General features: G+C 39.0%; 1 protein-coding gene across 1 annotated transcript in view; it reads right to left on the bottom strand.

Annotated features, from left to right (window-relative positions):
* The window catches only part of ATP8B4 (ATPase phospholipid transporting 8B4 (putative)), a 219,869-nt gene that overhangs the window by 18,001 nt on the left and 176,493 nt on the right, over window positions 1-25,375 (bottom strand). Inside the window, exons 22-25 of the mRNA XM_028147700.2 lie at window positions 23,897-24,044; window positions 20,472-20,655; window positions 19,719-19,942; window positions 1,185-1,268 (exon numbers count right to left, since the gene is read on the bottom strand). Coding sequence (XP_028003501.2) covers window positions 1,185-1,268; window positions 19,719-19,942; window positions 20,472-20,655; window positions 23,897-24,044 — 640 coding nt within the window. The remainder of the gene's footprint in view (window positions 1-1,184; window positions 1,269-19,718; window positions 19,943-20,471; window positions 20,656-23,896; window positions 24,045-25,375) is intronic.

Below are 25,375 nucleotides of genomic sequence, written 5' to 3'. Positions count from 1 at the left end.
AAGTGAAACTTATAGCTGACTACAAAGCCACAAAATGGGAGAGTGGAGTGAGCTCATAATGTGAAGATTTATATTTTGCAATAGATGGCTTCGGGCCAGAAAGTGAGGCTTAGCAAATGGGTCTAACAACAGCCTGGAGAAAATCTGGTCTCCTTAAAAAATACTTCAAAAAAAATTTTTTTTTAACAATACACTGTCATCGTGCCATGGAAACTCCTCTGGCTAGCCTTTCACTTCCCCACAGGCAGCCAGACATGTCCCCCACTTCCAGAAAATACCTTTCAAGGCTCTGAGTATGCCAAGGAGCCACCATTTTTTATAAATGATTCCTTCTCTTCTCTCCTCTCAAGCATGTTGAGCTAAACAAAAGACTGCGATGCACCCTCTCTCCCCGTGGCTATGGGGCTGTGTCTTTCTCTCCCACTGGGAGAGTTCTCTGTCTGTAGTTCTGTTCTGGACTGTGCTGACCAAGGAAGTCTTACAGTAGATGCTAGCTCTCTGCACTCCAACCTGGTTCCATGAATTTTTATCGCTCATGGTTTTCTACACTCTCAGAGGCTAATACCGCACTTCCCGGTGTGTGAACCACAAGGCACTAATTCTGAGGCATATTAATAAGTGATACATGAAAAATAGGTAACTAAAAGTACAGTCAAATGAGTTTGGAAAATGCTGAATTCAAAAGAAGTTAGACTATTTCCTGCAGGACATCTTAGAGCCTTAAGAGCTACCTGGAGTTAGGCTGAATTCTATCACTTATTGGCTGTATGGCTTTGGGGTAGTGACTTGAACGACTAAATCTACCAGAACAGCAGCTCAGTTTCTCTCTACCTTGCGATGAGTGAATGCATTCAACAACTCTTCTTAGATAGACTGTCTGCCTTCATGCACCAGAGGACACATGAAAATGCTCAAAGCCTTAAGAGCTCTGAGATGGTGGGGTATGAATCTAGGGTATACTCTGAAAGATCATTAGACTCTAAGAGGAGAGTAGCCAAACTTTGATCAGAGAAACTTCTTGGGGCAGTGGGGGATCTGAAAGGGGTTATGACCCATACAATACCTATTAAAACAACTGCACTCCTAAGATTCTTTCTATGACTTGTATCTTCTACTTAGAAGTTAGAAGCAACTAAAAGGCATCAACAGAGAAAAATAACTTGTAAATAGAGAAAAACACATACCTGGTCAAAAATCCCCATGGCTAAAACAGGAAGTGATGTGTAGACAATGTTAAAAAGGGTGATGAACCACTGGTCATAGACAGTCTGAAAACAAATAGCACATCAGTGAGAAACATCGTCTATAGGAGTGATAATATATATTTACTTGTCAGCTCTTAAATGAAATTTCTCAATTTCCTGAGGTGGGTGAGAGTTTAGTTTTGGAGTTAGACAGACATGAGTTCTCCCTGAGGCTCTGTCTTATCAGCTCCCCTGCCTTGGTGGGAGACTAGATCTCTCTCAACTTCCATTTCTTCACCTTAAAATGAAGCCATACACTGCCTACAGACTTGCAGTGGGGATGAAAGGAGATGACCCAGAGAGAAGAACACTGGACACATTCAAGCCTCAGACCCTTGTGGTGGGTTATTATTTCACTCTTCTGTTTTGCAATGGCTTATAATGAGTCTAATGATCTAACCTAAGTGATATGCAAAGGATCCACTAAAGTCTTCAGAGGGAGATGCAAAAATTAACCTGTCAGCTCTAGCCTATTTTCAAAGGGAGAGCTTTTTCTTGGGAGTGGTTTAAAGTAAAGTGGAATGGAGCTATTTGCTCAGGATACTACATATAAACAAGTAAGATGATAGAAATATCCCTTCACATCTATATAGAATACTTCCTTGCAGGAGCCTCACTAAAATTCAATGAGACATACAAAACAGGTATTATATATCCATTTGTTAATGAATACATAGAGATGTAGAAACAGAATATTTCAGAGTTACAAAGCTTAATACAGGCAAAGACAAAAATTAAAACCCAGGTCTCCAGCTCCTAAACAATGCCTGTTCTGCCACTCATATCATTCAATCAATCAATCAATCAATATTTATTAAGAAACCACTATGTGCCAGGTACTATCTTCTAAGCAATGGTAATTCAACCTGATCATTCAGATAAAAATTCCTCATGAAATTTGCATTCTAATGGTGTCAGGAAAAGGACAATAAACAAGAATATATATATATATATATCTGACTGAGTGAGTTAGAAGATAATAAATACTAGAGAGGAAAGGGGAATAGGAAGTGTGGGAAGGTTGTAGTTGTAAAAAGGTGATTAGAGAGGGTCTCACTGAGAAGTGACATTTGAGAAAATGTAGTATGCAACCTTACAGAATCCCAGCCCAGAGCAGGAATCTTAACAGGGTCCTAGATGCCAACTCCTATTACCCCAAGAGTCTACCAGAACAGCAGTTCGGTCTCTCACTTCCTTGTGATGAGCGAATGCATTCAACAACTCTACTTAGATAGACTGTGTCTGCCTTCATGCACCAGGGGACACATGAAAATGTTTATCATAGCATTGGTTGTAATAGCTCCAAACCAGAAACAACCAAAACATCCATCAGGTGTACCATATTGATATAATGAAATATTACAGAATAATTAAAAGCTAAGAACTACAGCTATATTCATAAACAAGAATGAATCAAATGCTGAACAAAAGAAGCCAGAAAAAACGTATGATACCATTTCAATAAAGTTCAAAAAATGTGCCAATCTTTTCTTCATACTCATGGTAAAATTCAAAGACAAAGCAACAACGTGATTATAAAATGCCAGGGTAATGGTTATCTCTAACGAGTTGGAAAAAGGGCATGGCTGAGTAAAGGTAAGGGAAGCTTCTGGGAGTTTGGCAACATTCTGTTCCTTTCACTGGATCATAGTTACATGGGTGTTCATTTTACAATATGTTAAGCTGACATTTATGTGTTAGGTACTTTTTTGTAGATTGTTTATATTTTACAATTTAAAAGGAAAACACATGACCTTTTATAGTCATAGCCTGGCAAAACTTGGACACAGGGAGGATTTTAAAATTCCACACTCCAGGCCAATTAAATCAGTATCTTTGGGGGTAGGATGATCCAGGTAACGGTAGTTTTAAAATTTTTTGAGGAGGTCCTGGCCAGGTGGCTCACTTGGTTGGAGCATTGTCCTGTGAACCAAAATGTTGCAGATTTCATCACCAATTAACACATACCTAGGTTGCAGGTTCAATCCTGTTGGGACATGTGTGGGAGGCAACTGATCGATGTTTCTCTCTCCCCCCTTTCCTCTTTCTCTAAAATCAATTTAAAAAATAATATCCTCAGGTGAAGATTAAAAAAAACTTTTCTCAGGTAATTTCACTGGGAAGCCAAGGTTAAGTTTGATTATTTCACTCATCCCTATGCCCCCATCAAAGAGAGGGAGAGAAATTGCTGACACAAATCCCCCACTATTTGTGATGGCCTCTGACTTCCATTCTTCAAACATATCAATTCATTTCATGATTGCAAATTGAAAAATATAAAAGGGGGGAAGCAGCCAAACTGAAATCTTGTGGCCCCAGGCAGCACCTGGTGCTGGTCAAATCACTTATTTTTCCTTTACCTCATCTACCACCCAACTTCCACTCACAGGGAAGGGATGATTCCTAGTATTAGGAAGAAAGAAAGAATCTGGGAAATTATGACATGCTAAACTGTCAGTAGCTGATGGTCTGACATAAAGTGCCACCACCATTGTCACAAACTGACTAGCACTAAAACCTACAATTATTTCACAGCAGCATTTTTAAGTTGGAACTTGAATTTGAAGCCTAATTTTACAGTTGGAACAAGAGAGGACAAGAAGGGAAAATCATGAGAATCAAGCTTAAATGAGTTTTTGGTATTTCTTGGAAGAATTTTACTGCCACTCAGAATCACAACAAGGAGTGATATTTACTGAGCCCCTACTATGTATCAGGCACTAGTTCAAGGGTTTTACATATATTGACTCATGAAATCCTTACAAGCTTATGAGGCCATTACTACTAACAGCCCCCAAATTACAGATAGGAAAACTGAGTCCCATCAAGGTTGGGAGATTGCCCAATGTCATGCATTGAACATAAAGATTTTCAAAGTATGGTCTAGAGAACTTCTAGGGTACCCACAAGGTCAAAACTATTTTCACAAAGATACTAAGAAGTTAATTTACTTGCCCTTTTCTATCTCTTTCTTGCATAAATACATATACAACCAATTGAATGAAGAAGCAGATATGAGAATCCATCCTAGGACCCAAGTCAGAAATCTGATATTTCTCTCTGCAATACTCCACATCAAATTAATCCCCAAATCCCACAGATTTAACCACACCAAATGGCTTGTGTTCCTGCCCAAGTCATTCTTTACTTCTATAACTTTCCTCCTGTGGTCCCTTTTGCTAGGATGCCCATCCTCTTACTCCTCACCTTCTTCACTATGATTGATCCTTGAAGGGTCAGTACATGAACAGGTCTTCCAGGAAGCCTTTCTGAGCCCTCTCCCTTCCACCCTCCAGAGTTGGGACTTCTTAATAGTCTCCTGACACTCCACACCTCATTGCTTCATAACTGTTAACTTCAATTATTTATGTGCCAGTTCCCAGCACCACCTCCACTAGACTGTGAGCTCCTTGTGAGCAGGTTATATGACTTACACACATCTGTGCCGACCCAAGAACCTAACTCAGCACCTGGCATGTGGTAATTACTTAATGAAAGGAAGCTTTGTCTTAAACGTTAGGGAATTGAAATCAGAAGACAGAACTGGGTATTCTTAAGATAATCCCTCTGAGTCTTAGGTTTCTTGGCTATAAAATGGGGATTCAAGGGAGGCAGTGAGTATTCAATGAAATAAGTAAATGCCAGTACAGCAGCACCTGACAAACAGATAGTGCTCAATAAGAGCATACCTTTATACCTTTATTTGGAAGGTAGGGAAGGAAGGAAGGAAGGAAGGAAGGAAGGAAGGAAGGAAGGAAGGAAGGAAGGAAGGAAGGAAGGAAGGAAGATGGGACTGAGCGATCCAAGCTTCAAATGATGTGTTTGATGGGTAAGTGAAAAGGCCTATTTTTTCACTAATTATACTTTTTAATGAAAATGCAATTATCTACTGCTATAACTAACTATAGATATTTATTTCTATAATAAACTACTGTATTAATGAAATCAATAGAAAATTAGAACAAGATTTAAAGAAAACTGAATGCTTGGATATAATTAAGCTTTTTCTTCATGAATACTTAATTATATCGATCACTGGTCACTCTAACCAAACTGTGTTCATCTGAATCATTCACCTTTTAAAAAATGCCTTTTCTGGCTTAGCACAATTGAGGTTTAAGGGCTTCCACAAAAATTAAAGTCACAAGCAGTATTTCTTTTACAAAGGTTTCTTCTTCCCCTTGCAAGAGATCTCTACCTATTCAAAGAGCTATCCTGAAGGTCTTTAGATACCCTCAGAAAAATTTTAATTACCCCTCCACTTCTGGGAAATGGGACCAGCTGAGAGAGCCACACTAGCCCAGATCATGACCCATGTGGATCCCATCCTTATTTCTCCCCTTTCAGGTATTCTCAAGCCCTCTAACACCTCCACTATCCACCTACCTCCAATCACACTCATGCGTGCACACATGTGAGTTGACCAGATGTCTCAAAGAGATGGGCAGGGTGGAAAAGAGAAAAGGAATGATTCTTTTGGAGCCTCTGGTGTGTGAAGAATTCTGGCCTGAGACTAGACCAGTCTAATGGTGCTAACAATCTAATTTTGGGTAACTCAGATTGTTTATATAAATAGGAGTTCCTGTTCATGTAATATTTGTTATCATATAAACATATTTTAATATAAATATTTTAATACGTTTTTAATTTATTTCAGAGAGAGGGAGAGAAAGATAGAAATATCAATGATGAGAGAGAACACGCCCTATTGGGAATCAAGCCTGCAACCTGGGTATGTGCCCTGACTGGGAATCGAACCATGACCCCCTGGTTCATGGGTTGATGCTCAACCACTGAGCCACACCAGCTGGGCTAAATATAAATAGTTTAAAAAATGTATCCTAGGGCCAGTCATATCATCTCAACTTCCAAACTGTCAGTTCCCCATCTACAATATTCTGAATAAGAGAAAATCCATGCTCCTGCGAGATGCCGTTAGTCTGTTTGGAACCATTTAAGTGTCTCCTCAGAGAGCAGAAAAAAAGGGAGAGAGAGTTCTCCATTTTTCCAACTTCACTGTTTTCCTATTTAAGGAAAGCTTCTCCTGGCTCCTTTCTTTGGGGGAGCAATTTATCAACCTTATCAACCATTTTATAGAGTAAAAATACTCCAACTACAAATTACCCTCTAAACACTTGGGAAACAAAAACTCTATGATTTATAGAATACCACATTTAAATAAACCTTAACAAGGCTCTTACACACTTACAAAGGGCTTTCCACTCTGAGACCATTGGCTTAGCTCCTTGTTCAAACAACGGGATGAACGGCCTCTTTGAAGACATGCATCCCCGTTTTGCTGTGTGTTGCAGGAGAAAACTATATAATAATATTTTTTTCTTTTTGGCCTGAAAAAACATTTGTCATTTAAAGAAAACACATTTTGGAATAAATATGAGGTGCTTGGCCTCAGCACATCTGTTCCTGGTTTGTGTAATTAGCAGAAACCCACGAGCAGGATCCAGGAGGAATGGCCTGAGACTGAGCACCCGCCCCTCCCTGGGTTTTCCACAGAGCACATCTGGAAGGCGAAGGGGGCGGGCGGGGGGGGGGGCGGAATAACCACCATGCCAGGTTCAGATGGGCTCACAGGTAACCAAATCCATGAAGTCATCAAAGCCTTGAGATTAGTTGCACTCTTTCACATCACTTTCCAAACTTTTCATTGTGAGTTTTCTTATATTGTTTGTCAGAACTAAAGTTTTTCTGGCCTTGACAACATAATTGTTTCCATATCACCACAGAATTAAAGAAAAAAATACATACACAGCTCTGTATCTCACTGACAATGATAAATTGTCATCAGATAATATCATCTCACCAGTACACAGTGCCAGTAGTTGCATAGTTTCAAATGTGAATTTCCTAAATAGAGCCTCAACCAATGTCTTTTATTTTTTGGCTCTATACCTGGTGGGGGACAGCTCATCTTTATTAAAAATCCTGAGGGCATAGAACACTTTTAAAATAAGTTACATGTATAAATGGTGCACGCAAACCCACAGTGGACTCCATGAAAATCATGTGAGCTTTGATAACAGTTTAGGATGAGACATAGCCTCACAAAGGATCCATGATTCAGCTTAGAGACCTATTTGACCTTTTTCCAGACCCCTCTGGTTGGAAATCTCATCAGGAGAGATTATATTTAATTTGTCTCTCAGCAGCAGTTTGGTTGAAGTGCTTGCTGGCCCAAGCTTCCAGATGACTCCGGGAGGCGGTTTGCCTAGAGACAGGCCTGGCTTTTCTAAGGGCCTAAGCAGGCATCCTCAAACTACAGCCCACGGGCCACATGCGGGTGTTTTTGCCGTTTTATTTTTTTACTTCAAAATAAGATATGTGCGGTGTGCATAGGAATTTGTTCATAGCTTTTTTTAAACTATAGTCCGGCCCTCCAACCGTCTGAGGGACAGTGAACTGGCCCCCTGTTTAAAAAGTTTGAGGACCCCTGGAAGGTCTGGGACACACTCCCCAAGACATAGCTTTCTCTCAATAAGGGAGTTCATTTATCCCAATAGTCATATTGTACTGAATGTTTCTAGACGTTTCTCCTTCAGATTTGAAATAAAAGCAAACATTTGCCTGGTTAGATTGGGAGAAGATAGTTTAAGAACAGAAGAAGAACCCTGGCCAGTGTGGCTCAGTTGGTTGGAGCATTGTCCTTGTATACCAAAAGACAGCAGGTTCAATTCCTGGGTCAGGGCACATACCTAGGTTGTGGGTTCAATCCCTGATCAGGCATGTACGGGAGGCAACTGATCAATGTTTTTCTCTCACTTCTATGTCTCTCTCTCTCTCTCTCTCTCTCTCTCTCTCTCTCTCTCTCTCTCTCTCTCTCTTCCTCTCTCTAAAAAAAAAAAACCACAAAAAAAACTGGTATATTTTTAAAAAACAAAAGCCTGTCCAGTGTGGCTCAGTTGGTTGAGTGTCGTCCCATGCACCGAGAGGTCACTGGTTTGATTCCTGGTTAGGGCACAGGCCCGGGTTGCGGCCTCCCTAGTAGGGGCATGCAGGGGGCAGCTGATTGATAGTTCTCTCCCATCAATGTTTCCCTCCATCCCCTTCTTCTCTCTCCCTCTCTTTCAAATCAATAAAAGTATATTAAAAAAAAAAAAAAGATACAGCCATTCTTCTTTTCAAGTCTGTGACAACTGGAGTGGCCACTTATGGAGAGAGGCGATGGAGCACTGCAGGGAGAGTCAGAAGACATGGCTTCCAGTCCCAGCTTTGCCTACCCCTAATTCTTGGTTCTTGGGCGACTTGGGTTCCTCCTCTCTAAAATGAAGGGCTAAACTCCTTATCCCTGACACTCCCTGACAAAGCAAAGATTCTAGATTTCAACAAAACATACATTTTTTATTCTGTGTCCCAGCTGTTTCTCTCAGGAAAGCAAGCAAAAGGTGTGTGGTTTTTCCCAGGCAGATTCTTTCCCCGTGTCCCAGAGCAATCGCAACAGAGGCGAGGTACTGAAGTTAATCAGATGAAAGTCTGGGAAGTAAGCACAGCCCAGCCTGCATCACATCATCCTTCATCTGACATGTCCTCAGTGCCATCATCCCACAGGCAGTGAATGAAACCACCCACTGGCCCTTTTGAGCCTCGCACGCCACAGTTAGATCGGCTTGCACATCTGCCCCAGCCCACCTACCAGGATGGGGCATTGGCTGGAATCTGCCAAGGATATCATCAGAGAATAAGAGCCTGGATAAAATTTACCAGGCTCCAAGAGACAGACCAACATAGTAAGAAAAAGCACATGTCACTTCATTAAGTAATTAAACTGGTGTTTTTAAAAGTCAACATCGTATGTAAGAAAGCACAATCTGTTTACATTTGGTCAGATGTTTTCGGCTGCAGAGTAGACTACTTCAAAGCAATCTGTTAAGAGGTGCAGGGAAGAAATATTTAGGTGCTTATGAATCATGCTGAAATTGGACAGAGTTGGCCCCAAGACATGGCACATCCATTACAAATTAAATTTAAAAAACAAAACAAAACAAAAAAACACCTCTTGGTGGAAAAATAAGAGAAAGTTGACTATGGAGTTATTTAACATCAATCTCACATTTATGAAAATAATAATGTTCCCAGAATGTAAGTTCCCTGAGGACAGAAACTATATCCCTCTGGTTCATTCTGGTGTCCCTTGAGACCAGCAGAGCACTTGGCCCTAAACTGCCACTCAGTTTATTCTTGTTAAATGAATTAGAATTCAAAGACTGTATGTTTGGTGTTGGAAAATGTGTGTGTGTGAGTCTCACTCCTATCAGGATGGGACAGGTAAGTGACTAATGATCAGGCCTACAAAATAGAGCCTCTAGACACACACCTGCTGTTTCTGAAATCTGCCAGGCCCTAGAATTTTATGACTACTGGCCCCATCTCAACATGGAGCCTTCAATTCTATTGAAGGAATTTTGGGGAGGGATGGCAGGGGATAGAGGACTAACAGCCGACTTCCACTAACAGACTGGAAGTGGCTGTCTAATGGGATTTAGAGGGTAAGAAAGCCTTGTCACCCAACACATGACTTTAGAGGCCAAAGCCAACCAAATGATCTCAATGCCGGGTGGGAGGGGAAGTATGATTACAGAAATGTCCCCTATTCAAAAATTCGTGTTCCCAGCAGACCAGTGTCTTTCCCAAATATGTGTGTTTTTCACTTGCTTCATTTACAGCATATTGTCCTTAGAAAAACAGGGCTAAGAAAAAATGCCAATAGATTTTTCCGTTAAACCCCGTTGCTAATCAGAAACTTCTAGTGAAAAACAGGAAATAGAAAAGAGACAATGATCCCAGTTCCACTTCGGAGTTGCCCTCACAGCCGGTTCTCATTCTCACTAACTCACCAGACCACCTGTGTGGGGTGGGGATGGGGGTGGGAAACACCAGAGTTTCCATATTTATAATGGAATAACTCCTGTTCTAGAAGACACTGCTTGCTGTACAAAGCACTTTTGAGTAAGATCCTTCTTCAATACCATGCAGTTTTTAAAAGGTGTTTCTGAATGAGTTGATGTTAAATGGAATTTTAGAAATTAAAAAGGGATTTCAAGTTCAGCTGACTGCTGTATAGTTGGAAAGTGCTCAGGTACGAGGGGGAGGGTTTTCTTCCTTTTTTTTCTAGAGTCTCACACCTTTTCAGAAGCTAGCCGCTGAATCCCTTCAGGTAGCTAGACTTTTAGGCCTCACCTCCACTTAATTTTGAAACGATTCATGTACTCACTGGAGATTGTGCCCCTGCAGTTGTCCCAAATCCTCACACATTTCTCCTTCCCATGCTGTCATATTGACTTCAGTTATAGTACTTCTATTGGACTCATTTATGCAATTTTTATTTCTCAATAATAAAATAAGTTCCAGGTGTGTAGGGACTTGTTCTATTCATCATTTTGTTTTCTCTTCCCAAGATGGTAAACAAGTATTCCTACTAGCAATCTGATAATGTCATATGACTCACAGCCATGGGCAAGGAATGAATTATTCAGATTAAGTAAGAAAGATGCAAACAGTATGGCCTCAGATACATAAAAGTTGATATATATTCATTTATAATTATTTTTATAATCAGAAAAAAATCTTTGAGGATAGTGGAAAAGACTTGGCCAAAGTTTAAGTGTAAAACTCCACACTTTAGCATATTAAACAGAGGGCTCTTTTGTCCGTTAGTCTAAAGTTAATTAAGAAAATGGAAGTTTCTAAAGATTAAAAATGGTGGCAAAGTAAGTGGATGCTGCATGGACATGCTCCCAGGAACAAACTGGAATTACAACTAAAACATAGAAAAATCTCCTGAATAATCAATAGAAAACTCACAGTAGAGAACCCTGATACCCAAGAACCGAAAGTGGAGACCACATAGAGACTGGTAGAGGGGCGGAGGCGTGAAAGGACTGGCCAGGCACCCACAGAAAGTAACTGAAGTGCCGGAGAGATATCTCATCTGTGGGGGGTTGCCACTGAGAACTCTAGGATCTAATCCCCAAGCTGGGCCCCCCAGCAGAGAGCACCACAACTGATAAGGGGACCCACATAACATGTGGCTATGAAAAGCAGCGGGGTGCTGTCTGCCAGGGAATGACAGCTGAAAATTCAGGCACCCTCTTACAGGGTCAATGCACAAAATTTCCTGTGGAGCCACGCAGCCTGTGTTCTGGCAGAGGGAGGGTGAAGTGGACTGGAGCTGTGAGAGCAGAAACCAGGAGTGGGGACTTGGAGGAGAGAGCTCAGAAGGCAGACACCCCAAGTTTCCTGGGCTGGGTCATTCCCTCACACAAAGTGGAGGACATCTTTCCCACATAGACATTGCCTGGGGGAAACACAGTTGACCCACCCTATTGGAAAACAGCTTGCCCTGAAGCCACTTAAGAGATTAAAATTAACAATTAGCCTCCAGGCAGAAGCAACTGCCCACCCTATTGAAAAACACTCTTGCCACACCTGAGGACGATTGCCTGGGGGGATATTCAAGTCAGAATCCTATCAGTCTGTAGGCTGAGGCAGTCTCTGGAGGCTTTGAGTCTTTGCCTGAGCTAGTTAGTCAGAAACAGTTTTTAACACTGTCCTGCACTAGAGATGGAGAGGTGTAGAGGATCTACCTAATACATAGACACAAACCCAAACAGATGGCTAAAATGAGGAGACAAAGAAATAACCCCCAAATGAAAGAACTAGAGAATTCTCCAGAAGAAGAGATAAATGAGGCAGAGATAAGAAATTTATCTAAAACAAAGTTCGGAGTAATGATGGTAAAGATGCTCAACAGCATGAAAAAAAGATATAGTAACTATGAAAAAAAGAACAGTCTGAGATAAAGAATGACATAACACAAATAAAGAACACATTGGAAGGAATACACAGCAGATTAGGGGAAGCTGAGGATCAAATCAGTGAATTAAAAGACAGAGTTGAAAATATCAGTCAATCAGAGAACCAAAAATTTGGAAAAGATAATTAAAAAACAGGACAGCTTAAGGGAGTTGTGGGACAACATGAAACATAACAATATTAGAATAGCAGGTGTGCCAAAAGAGGCAAAAAGAGAGAAAGGAATCGAGAACGTGTTTGAAGAAATAATGGCAAAAAAACTTCCCTAACCTGGTAAAGGAAAAAGTCACACAAGTTCAGGAGGCACAAAGAACCCTAAGCAAGAAGAACCCAAACAGGCCTTTGCCCAGACACATCATAATTAAAATGCCAAAAATTAAAGACAAAGAGAGGATCTTAAAGGCAGCAAGAGACAATAAAACTGTTACCTACAAAGGAGTTCCCATGAGGCTACACCTGATTTCTCATCAGAAACTCTACAGGCCAGAAGGGAATGGCATGAAGTACTCAAGTTAATGGAAAGCAAGGATCTGAGACCAAGATTACTATATCCAGCAAGGCTATTATTCAAAATAGACAGTCAAATAAAGAGCTTCCCAGATTAAAAAAAAAAAGGCTAAAGGAGTACATCACCACCAAGCCAGCATTAATAAATGCTAAAGGGACTGCTGTAATGAGAAAAAGAAATAGAGAGAGAAACATAGCCATACAGAATTAAAATTGCAATAAATAAGTACCTATCAATAATAACTCTAAATGTAAATGGATTAAATGCTCCAATCAAAAGGTGTAGGGTAGCTGAATGGATATAAAAACATGACCCAACTATATGCTGTCTACAAGAGACCCACCTCAAAACAAAAGACACACAGAGGATGAGAGTGAAGGGATGGAAAAATATTTTCCATGCAAATGGAAAAGAAAAAAAAAAGCTGGATTAGCAATACTCATATCCCACAAAATAGACTTTAAAATGAATATGTTTCACATGAAACAACAAAGGTCACTACATAATATTAAAGGGATCGATCCAACAAGAGGATATAACCCTGGCAAACATATACACACCCAATACAGGAGCACCTAAATATATAAAAAAGCTTCTAGAGGACTTTAACGGAGAGATCAACAACAATACAGTCATAGTAGGGGACTTTAACACCCCTCAGATGTCACTGAACAGATCTTCCAGACAAAGGCTTAACAAGGAAACAGAGACTCTAAAGGATACACTGAATCAGATGGATTTAATTGACATTTATAGAACATATCACTCCAATGTAGCAGAATATACATTCTTCTCAAGTGCACATGGATCATTCACAAAGATAGACCACATGTTAGGACACAAAACAAGTCTCTACAAGTTCAAGAAAATTAAAATCATGTCAAGCATCTTCTCAGATCACAGTGGAATGAAATTAGAAATCAATTACAGTAAAAACACCCAAAAACTTTCAAACACATGGAAGCTAAATAGCATGCTATTAAACAATGAATGGGTTACCAACAAGATAAAGAAAGAAATCAAAAACTTCCTGGAAACAAATGAAAATGAACACACTACAACCCCAAATCCCTGGGGCACAGCAAAAGCATTCCTGAGAGGGAAATTCATAGCACTACAGGCATACCTACAAAGAAGAAGGAGGAGGAGGAAGAGGAGGAGGAGGAGGAGGAGGAGGAGGAGGAGGAGAAGAAGAAGAAGAAGAAGAAGAAGAAGAAGAAGAGGAAGAGGAAGGAGGAGGAGGAGGAGGAGGAAGAGGAGGGAGAAGAGGAAGAAGGAGAAGAGGAAGAAGAAGAAGAAGAAATAAATTACTTAACCCTACAACTTAAAGAACTAGAAAGAGAACAACAAAAGCCCAGAGTAAGTAGAGGAAGGAAATAATAAAGATTAGAGAAGAAATAAATAACATAGACACTAAAAAAAAAATACAAAAAAATCAATGAAACCAAGAGCTGGTTCTTTGAAAGGATAAAAAAAATGATAAACCGTTAGCCAGACTCATCAAGAAACAAAGAGAGAGGACACAAATAAATAAAATCAGAAATGAAAGTAGAGAAGTAACCACTGACACCACAGAAATACAAAGCGCTGAAGAAAATACTATGAACAACTATATGCCAAAAAGCTGGACAATGTGGATGAAATAGACAAATTCCTAGAAAAATATAATCTCCCAAAACTGAATCAGAAGGAATCAGAAAACCTGAATAGGCCAATAATAACTGATGAAATAAAAGCAGTAATAAAAAAAAAAAAAAATAAAAACTCCCACCAAACAAAAGCCCAGATCCGGACGCTTCACAGGGAAGTTTTGCCAAACATTCAAAGAAGAACTAATACCGATACTCCTCAAACTATTTCAGAAAATCCAAGAGGAAGGAACAATTCCAAACTCTTTTTATGAGGCCAGCATTATCCTAATTCCAAAACCAGATAAAGACACTACAAAGAAAGAGAATTACAGGCCAATATCCCTAATGAACATAGATGCTAAAAGCCTTAATAAAATATTAGCAAATTGCATCCAGAAATATATTAAAAAGATCATACACCATGCTCAAGTGGGATTTAGAACAGGGATGCAAGGTTTACAATATTTGCAAATCAATAAATGTGATACATCACATAAACAAATTGAAAGACAAAAATCACATGATTATATCAATAGATGCAGAGAAAGCATTCAACAAAAACCAACACCCATTTTTGATAAAAACTCTCAGCAAAGTGAGAATAGAAGGAACATATCTCAACATGATAAAGGCAATATATAACAAACCTACAGCCAACATCATACTTAATGGGCAAAAACTAAAAAACCATTTCCCCTAAGAACAGGAACAAGACAGAGATGCCCACTTTCACCACTCCTGTTTGACATAGTATTGGAAGTGCTAGCCATAGCAATCAGACAAGAAGAAGAAATAAAAAGCATTTAAATTGGAAAAGAAAAAGTAAAACTGTCATTATCACAGATGACATGATATTGTACATAGAAAACCCTAAAGATTACATCAATAACTACTAGACTTAATAAATGAATTTGGCAATGTAGCAGGATACAAAATTAACACCCAGAAATCTGGCTTTTTTATACACCAATAATGAACTTACAGAAAGAGAAACTAAAAAAAAAAATCTCATTTACCATTGCACCAAAAAAGTTAAGATACCTAGGAATAAACTTAACTAAGAATGTAAAAGACCTGTACTTGGAAAACTACAGGATGTTGAAAAAAGAGATAGAGGAAGACATAAACAAATAGAAGAATATACCGTGTTCATGGGTTGGTAGAATCAACATCATTAAAATGTCCATACTACCCAAACCAATCTATAGGTTCAATGCAATCCCCATTAAGATACCAATGGCATATTTCACAGACCTAGAACAAACTCTCCAAAAATTCATATGGAATAGAAAAAGACCCCAAATAGTCACAGCAATCCTGAGAAAGAAGAACAAAGTTGGAGGGATCACAATACCAGATATCAAGCTATACTACAAAGCCACTGTTCTCAAAACTGCCTGGTACTGGCACAAGAACATATAGACCAATGGAACAGAACAGAGAACCAGAAATTGACCCAAGCCATTATGCTCAATTAATATTTGACAAAGGAGGAAAGAGCATACAATGGAGTCAAGACAGTCTCTTCAATAAATGGTGTTGGGAAAATTGGACAGAAACATGCAAAAAAATGAAACTAGACCACCAACTTACACCATACACAAAAAGAAACTCAAAATGGCTAAAGGACTTAAATGTGAGATGGGAAACCATAAAAATATTAGAAGAATCCATAGGCAGCAAAATATCAGACACATGTCATAGCAATATCTTTACTGATACAGCTCCTAGAATAATGGAAATTAAAGAGAAAATAAATAAATGGGACTACATCAAAATAAAAAGCATCTGGACAGCAAAAGAAATCATCAACAAAACAACAAGAAAGCGCACTACATGGGAGAACATATTTATTTGCCAATATTATCTCTGATAAAGGTTTAATCTCCAAAATTTATAGGGAACTCATACAACTTAACAAAAGGAAGATAATCCAATCAAAAAATATGGGCAAAGGACCTAAAAAGACACTTTTCAAAATAGGACATACAGAAGGCCCAGAGACATATGAAAACATGCTCAAAGTCACTAATCATCTAAGAGATGAAAATCAAAATGACAATGAGGTATCATCTCCCACCTGTCAGGATGGCTATCATCAACAAATCAACAAATGACAAGTGCTGGTGAGGATGTGGAGAAAAAGGAACCCTCATGCACTGCTGGTAGGAATGTAGACTGATGCAGCCACTATGGAAAACAGTATGGAGTTTCCTCAAAAAATAAAAAGTGGTACTCCCATTTGACCCAGTAATCCCATTTCTATGAATATATCCCAAGAAATCAGAAACACCAATCAGGAAGGATATATGCAACCCTATGTTCATAGCAGCACAATTTACAATAGCCAAGACTTGGAAACAGCTTAAATGCCCAACAGCAGATGAGTGGATTAAAAAACTGTGGTACATCTACACAATGCAATACTACACTGCTGTAAAAAAGAAGGAACTCTTACCATTTGCAACAGCATGGATGAAACTGGAGAGCATTATGCTAAGCAAAATAAGCCAGTCAGAGAAAGATAAATATCACATGATCTCACTCATTTGTGGAATATAATGAACAACATAAACTGATGAAAAAATATAGGACCAGAGGAAAAAATATTTAAGAATATAATAGAAGTAATTCTGTTATTTGTAGATTTTTAATATTTCCTACAACTTTTGTGATATCATACTATGTTGGTACAGTTTTGATAATATTATTATATTTAAAATCTTTTTTTTTTCAAGAAAATGTAAATTCCTGAAAGGGAGAAAAAGAAATAGCTTGTTTCTTTGGAGATAAGTATTCTTAGCATCATTTTGTCATTCATACACCTTACTGCTTCCAAAATATTGGAACTAAGATAAACAGCAGGGCTATGTCAGGTTTTAAAACTGTGGCCATAGGGACATGTGTTCCAGAATCTCCCAAAGTGGGTCCTGTTCCACAGGACAATATGCATGTTACTTGGGGAAAGAAAAACAGGGCTCTGTGGCAAGTGAGTCTGAGTAATAATACCAAATCGGCTCTAAGACACTATATATTGTAAGAAAGACCATTATCGATGCCAAAATTAGACCATATGAGTAATCTAATAAAGCGAAAGCAGCAAAGGAATAACCCCTTAATGTGAGAATAAAGGAGAAACAAATCTTCTTGCAGAGAGGGACTATAGAAAAATGTGCTTGCATCAACCTTGGTACTAGCTAAAGGATTAAACAAAAAAAATTTCTCTTAAAAATTTCAACAACAAATGATATTCACTGGATTTGAAATCCAAATTCAAAAAATACTGCAATAGAGAAAGAGATCTCAGGCAGGCCATATCCCCAGGAACTGGCAAAAGCCATGTAAATTGTCTCTGGGGAAAAATGACTTCAGGAATAATGCCATCAAGATGGCAAGATAGATCATTCCCAATATCAGTTCCCCTCACAAGAAGACCAATGGCAATGATCCACAGACACATGTGAAAATCCCAGAGCAGGGGGATGAGGCTGAAGCACCACCGGGGACCAGAGACAGAGAAGGACCACATCCAAAGGAAAGAGGAGGGGCTACATTCTGACTGCATCGCCCCTCACCCAGGTGGCACAGCACTGTACCAAGAGGGTCCCTCGGGGCCTATTGTTTCTCCAGTGGAGAAAAGAGAAGCCCAGGCAGACACCTAGCTCTCCCAGCACTGCAGGACACTTCCTGGGGGGCCTATTCCAGTCTTGCCTCATGGGAATCACTGGGGAAATCTGCAGAGGCTCAAACAAAGATGGAAAAGGGGGTGGGGCTTACAGGAACCAATACTCAGATCTCACTATTGGTGCATCTCATTCTTACTTGCAGCAGTGGGATCCTGGCTAGGGGCTCTGCCCATCTACAATTCAAACACTTGAGAAACTTCATTGCAGATAGGTGGTCTGTCTTACAACTGGGTTTAACCATGTCTTTGGAGACAAATGGGTTTAACCATGTCTTTGGTTTAAAAATGTTTTATTGTTCTCCTTGCTGTTCTCTTTTTAAATGTGAACATCGGTGAGAGACTTCAAAAGAATAATTGCTTAACATCTGACTCTGACCAATTTTATCAGATCTTTAAAGCAGAGCAGAAAATCACCTAAATGTAGAGGGTACAAGTCATAGGAGATAAATTTCAACTTCAAAGTTTTAATGAACACAACTTTGGCAGTAAACCTGCCTATCCAAGCTTGGTGTATGTGTACATACAAATCATTAAAAACTTGTCTGTGTCCACAGAGGTCTATGTGAGGATTAGGACATCCTTTCATAATTTTGTAATTTTTCTAAAGCATCAAACCTTTGCAGTATGAAAACTGGACCTCTCAGAAACACTGCTTAGCAAACAGCCTTGCTTTTTAGTCACCCACCTAGGAAGGCATAGTTCTTACCCCCACACCTGTCTTTGTTGGACAAAGGTGGAATTGTAAGCAGGTAACTATCTCTATCCCAATGCCTTCTCAAAGTAGAGATAAAATCAAGACTTTGCTTTACTTCAATTGCCTACAGATTATCAAAAATAATCAACAGAAACTTATTTTAGTTCTGAGAATGTTATCCTTAAAAGAGAAAATTAGGAATGGGTATAGGTGTGCCTCACTTTAAGAAATCTCAACTTCTCAGAAAAAGAAAAAGATGTATGACATCTATTTTCATTGCAAAGAGGATTTGTTAATATCCCTTGGCCCATTTAAGATAACATAAAATGCCAATATTTAATTCATACTCAATTTTTCTAAAATAAAATGATTGAAAATATCAGCTTCATGTATATCATTGAAACCAGTGATTAAACCCAAGAGGAAGGAAGAATAATTGAAGAAATGTCTGAGAGTTATGACTACCAGTTCATTTTCAAGGACAATCTTGTTCTTTTGTTGTTGTTTAAAACAATAATGTAGTTTTTCATTCATAAGTATATTTAAATACTATAGGTCTTCCTTTTCACAATTGACACTCAGAATAAAACTTTACTAATATCCAAGATATGGAGTTAAGCAATATCCTTTAAAATGAAGATGAGTGGATATAAAAATAGAATCCTGATTTATAAATTTGCTAATTTTTCTTTGTTATGACCAACATACTCCATACAGCAATTTTTTAGCCAATGAACTGCTGTCAAAGCATCCTTGATGTCAGGGCATCAGTTACTTCTCCCTGATTTAAAATATTTACATTCAGGGTGTTGGGTGAGGGACTATTTTCCCAAAATATACCTCAACATTTCTTGTCATTGTTCCTCAGACTTCTGAATTAAAACTCTCTATCAAGCTTACCTGTCATCAGACAAAAACTTGAAGAAATGAGTACTCATTGGTTGCTATGTAAATAAGAGAAAAATACATAAAAATCCCAGCTAAATATATATTCTTCTTGGGTTTAAAGTTCAAATCAATTACATAATTGCCATAGTGTCACTATTTATTAGTAAAAAGCCATGAAGCATAGTAAATTATAATCCAGGGGATCTTATAAAGGAAATAAAAGTCCTTTTTTTTTACCAACCTGGGCTGAGAAGCCACAGAAGAAACCAAACCAGAAATGCACAAGTGTGAATGCAAAATTCTTATAGAAGAAGTAGCATAAGAATTTGCACATTCGGAAATAGGACCACCTTCCATGAACAAGGAGAAGCCTTTGGAGGTATCGAAACTGTGCAAATGAATAGTCACTGGCTAAGACTGCCTGCAGACCCTCCTGGCCACTGATTCCAATGCCAATGTGAGCGCCTGCAAAGGAGAAAAAGAACACTTTCATTCTCCAAACAAAGATACAATCTCTTTGGGGAACTTGTCATTGCTCTTTTATGGTATTACTTAGTTACAGGAACCTTACAGCTATGGCATTAATAATTTTCACATACATTATCTCATGAACCACTCCTGATGAATATTTATCCTAGTTTTACAAAAGGGGACATTGGCACAGAAAAGTTCAATAACTTGCACAGGGTTTTACAATGTGTAAGTGGCAAAGCTGGGACTAAACCCAAGTGTTGGGACTGTGGGACCAGTGTTCATTCCTCTGTACCAATGCCCTTTTCTAGCCTAAAAATACACAAATTACTGAATTACAGACAAGGAGGTGGGGTTTTTTTTATGAATGCTAATAATGGTGGACTCGTTGGAACCAGAGCATTCATTTTAGAACCACTGAGAAAAAATGCAGTTGCAATGGAGTCTCCATCACATATTGCCCAACGCTGAACCTGAGGACTTCAGGTATGCAGCATGCCCCACTGAGCAAATGTTCCCTTACTTTTGATCATGCTGACATCATTGGCTCCATCGCCTATGGCCAAAGTGACAGCATTTCTGTGTTTCTTCACCAGCTCTACTACTTGGGCTTTCTGGAGTGGCGTGACTCGGCAGCACACCACAGTCTTACACATGCAGGCAAGTTCTAGGAGATCATTCTTGACATCACTTTCTAGGGCATGAGCCTGTGATTTAAAAAAAAAAAATACAGAGTAGATCAAGAAGTAATAAATCAAAGGCATCACTTGGGAAGCATATTTCTTGTTTCTCAACTGATTTATTTTCTAAACAGTTAAATTTATGTTAAGTAACAACAGCTAACTAAAGAAATGAGTGTTAAACTTCTAAAGGCCAAGAAATTTTAGAATAAAAATAAAAGACACAGTGCTCTTGCATGTCCTCTTTGACACATTATCGTGTTGAACAGGAGACACAGTTAAATGCCAGAGAAGTTCCAGAATCTCCAAAATAAGGAAAAGCCAAAGACAGAACCTAGTCACCATCTCACCAAATTTAGAATGAACTACAAAATGGTGATTTCTGCCCTGGCCTGTTTTGCTCAATAGGTAGAGCATTAGCCCATGGACCAAAGGGTCATGGGTTTGATTCCTGGTCATGGGCATGTACCTAGGTTGCAGGTTGGATCCCTGGCCCAGGGTGTGGGCAGGAGGCAGCCAATCAATGTGTCACATCAATGTTTCTCTCTTTCTCTCCCCTTCCACTCTCTCTAAAAAAAATGGAAAAAATATTCTCAGGTGAAGATTTAAAAATAATAATAACAAAAAAATAATAATTACAAAATGGTGCTTTGTTCTCATGATGGAATTTTTGTTTCGTTTGCATTGCTGTTTGGTATATTTAGTGTTTGTTGTGGTGGTTGTTAATGCACGGATTAATGAAAAGCAGATAATCTGGAGATCAGGCTGAAGAACATAGTGATTGAAATCAAGAGAGGCCTGCACAAAAGGATGGTGTGCAAAAAACAGGTGGTGTCTGAGATAGAGTTCCTCAACCATTTCCACCCTTGCTCCTCTCCAAATCCATAACAGCCTTTAGATATGCCAATAAATAACTGAAAAAGAGAGTTTAAGCCCTGACCGGTTTGGCTCAGTGGATAGAGCGTCGGCCTGTGGACTGAAGGGTCCAAGGTTCGATTCCAGTCAAGGGCATGTACCTTGGTTGTGGGCACATCCCCAGTAGGGGGTGTGCAGGAGGCAGCTGATCGATGTTTCTCTCTCATCGATGTTTCTCACTCTCTATCCCTCTCCCTTCCTCACTGTAAAAAATCAATAAAATATATATTTTTTAAAAAAAGTTTAATCCTTTTCAATTAACTGTGTAATTTTTTCTAGAAAACATCTTGCTGTACACATCTTGCTGTAATAAACACAATAAGAGGAAACAGTAATCCACCTAAACTTTAAGTCATCTTTGAATGAATCTTCAACAAGATATTCACAGCCCCTCACAATTGGCCCCTATTATTCCCTTTGAGTTCTGACTTCTACCACTACCTTTAAGTTTTCTCTTTACTCCCATTATGCCAAATTGCTTATTTCCATAATTTTACAGGTTCTTTCTTACCTTTGCCCTGTTGTCTCCTCTACCTGAAAATATCACTTCCTCCAGGGAGTCTTCCCTGGTTTTCCCACAAAGAATTAAATGTGTCTGTCTCTATGCTCTCAAGTTTGTTACTCTTTATAGTATGTGCCATACCACTGTGAGATTAGTTGTTCCACCAGATGGCAATCCTTAAAGCAAGGTCCACAAATATCAAAATATTTACATCCTTATCTTCGGGCTCTAGGACTGTGACCTAGACATGCTTAGTAAATGTAAGTGGTATGTCTAGAAAGAAGGGCAAATGGCTATAAAAAAACATGTGCTGAAATAGATAATTCTCATGTCAAGGTCTATAACGCCTACGGGAAATTGCGAGTTGGCACTCTCAAATACAAATGCCCTTTCTGAAAAAGAAAGTATGTAACTGGCTGTCTTGCCCAGAATGGTCCCCCTTTCTCTCTCTTTTTTTTTTTTTCTTTATTATCAACAAGTGAAAACCTTGACTCCCCGACTCTAAGAAAGAAAGATCCAGTTACATTCTGCAAAGCATCAAGATTTCAGCAAATTGGAATTATAATGTGTTTGTTTTTGTAAGCTTTTGAATATACTATCAGATACAGGGTCCGTTCTCCTTAAATGAAAAATGACATTTCATGGTTTCACAAGCTTCAGGCATTGAAGCTGAAAGGGTTCTTGAAGAGGATCTATCTTAGCTTTTTCAGCTTATTTATTAACAGAGACAGAATAGTATTGGTATCACCTGAGTACTCTAACCCACCACACAGTGGCTTCTTTGAGCCTGAGGGAAAGTCAAAATGCAGCTCATTAGGGACCCTTTCCATAGTGGTCCATTCAGCTTGGAGGCCACCAACTCCAAGATGACAGGTTTATAATTTTCAGTTGCTATTCATTTGTGCAAGGGAGAAGTTCGTGTCATCTGGACAAACTTTCAACTGAGCTTGGCCTGCAGCTGAGCTCTGTAACTTTCCATGGTGTAGAAGGCAACACATCATTATGTCTGGAATCCAGCTGGATAATGCTCTGAGCCCTCAGAGCTAACAGACAGCTGATCACAGGGGGGAAATGCAGATCCAACTTTTTTTGTCCTCTAAGAAAATGTCTACAAGAAGATACACTTATTTTCCAAAGTTCGAAAGAGAAAAGGGGTCATCAAAGCAGAAGAAAAATGTGAGATTAGTTCATTTTGCATAGAAATGATAACTTTGCTGGAGTGCAATCACAGATTTGTTTTCTAAATTAGAAACTCAGAAGAGCGTTTTGATATTTGTTCAAGATTTGGAACCTGAACTACATTAAAAGTACAATGCAAGTTTATTCTATTACGACAAGAACCAGATTTCCTAATCAAAGTAAATTGTTTGGCATAGCTGTAAAATGCTGCTATTTAGAAAAACCACCAGAGGTATCTTAATGGCAATAATTTGGAGTGGTAATTATATGAAGGTCGGTTTGTACTCTGCAAATCACAAACATTAGCAAGAGCAATAATTGCAATACATTCATCCAGTTGCATTATTTTAATTAAATAACAGCGAACTGTGACATTCTCCCTCAGAAAGCACTTAAACAATACTGCTAAATGCTCTACAGTCACTTAGACAAGATTGATATACTGTGAATTTGGTATTTCTTTGGATCCTCCCTTCACTGTGGTAATTCAAGCAATAATGCATAAAATGTATATTAAAAGTTTCCTTTTACCTCACAAACAGGAAATCAAATGTAAGTCTTGTTTCCATTAGTGTCATTTGTTTAGAAAACACAAAAGAAATTATGACAACACAAAAGAGACGATTATTAGGGTGAAGAAAAAGAAAGAACAAAAGCCTTAAGTGAGCTCACCAAACTGTGGCCATTTATGATTAAGGCGTAATCTCCTGTTACGGTTTCTTCTACAATTGAGTCCAGCTCCAGCTGCTGCTTTTTTTCAAACACTATATGGCCATTGGAAGAACTTCTGTTTTGTCCAAACAAATTTTCCTTTGCTTTCCTTACAGGCAAGGGGGGTGGGGGAGAGAACAAATTATAACAAAGTATACAGAGCACACCTTTTAACTCTAACAAGAGATTGGCCTGGAGGTAAATTCATTTTGCCGTTATTTAGATAGACTGTGACACAAGATTCAGTTATAGCAAGCTTGATAATTCTTTGTAATAGGGATACCATAGCAAATTTCCAAATTCCAGAAAGTAGGAAGGAAAACATAATAAAATAAAAAAGAATCATCTTGAATGTTCTAAATTACTTAAAAGCTAAATCACCACCTTGATCTGGCCTTGAACTAGGGGCTCATAATAAATTTGGTATATAAGGTTGTCTGTGTTTCAAGGACTTAAGAACCACTTATCTGGCATGAGATATTGTTAAATAATGAAAGGGAAAGACTAAAGAAAATTCATGATATCTTTTAGGGATTCCAGGGTATCTATGTAGTAAATAAATTAATCAATTTGTAGAACAATGTAATACAATCCATCTTAAAACAGCAGGCTTCTAAGAAGGACAATATATTTGACAATAATACAAATGACAGCATTCATTGAATTGGCATAGTTATTATATTATAATGGATTATTACAAGTGAAAATTGTACTCATCAGCTCAAACAATGGACTAAATATTCTGAGAAAGAAACTATAAACACCAAAGTGTAGAGGGCATTCCAAATGGAAACTCTCTTCAATGTCCTAGCTCTGATCAGCAGTAGAATAATCCGGCCCACATCTCATCTATCTCTGCTGTTTAAGAGGAAGACTGTATGGAGACTCAATAGCCTTAGAAGTGGCCTTTTCCTTTTCTCTTGAAAATGAAAAGATGATGCTTTTAGACAAAAGGAAATTTCTTCTCTGAAGACCCTTGAAATACAGGCTTTGAAATAACACAGGGCAAGCTGACAACTACTGAACTTTCCACCACAAAAGGGAGCTACTCAGCAGACACTCCCTGAAGATGAGTGTCAAAGCCAGCCAGCAACACTTCAGGCCACAGCTTGCATATACAAAACTAGATGCCTGAAATTCGTGCACGGGGGGTGCGGGTGTGTTCCTCAGCTCACACTGTACCCTCTCCAATCTGGGACCCCTCGAGGGATGTCTGACTGCTTCTCGCAATCCGGGACCACTAGCTCCTAACTGCTCACCTGCCTGCTTGCCTGATCGCCCCTAACCACCTCTGCCTGCCTGCCTGATTGCCCCTAACTGCTCCCCTACTGGCCTGATTGCCCCTAACTGCTCCCCTGCTAGCCTGATCGCCCCTAACCACCTCTGCCTCGCCCCGACCCGGGACCCAGGATTCTCCCCTACAGCCAGTTGCAGGCACCC

The sequence above is a fragment of the Eptesicus fuscus genome, chromosome 5 (assembly GCF_027574615.1).
Source record: "Eptesicus fuscus isolate TK198812 chromosome 5, DD_ASM_mEF_20220401, whole genome shotgun sequence".
Taxonomy (NCBI): Eukaryota; Metazoa; Chordata; class Mammalia; order Chiroptera; family Vespertilionidae; genus Eptesicus; species Eptesicus fuscus.
This window is presented reverse-complemented; position numbering and strand designations above follow the sequence as displayed.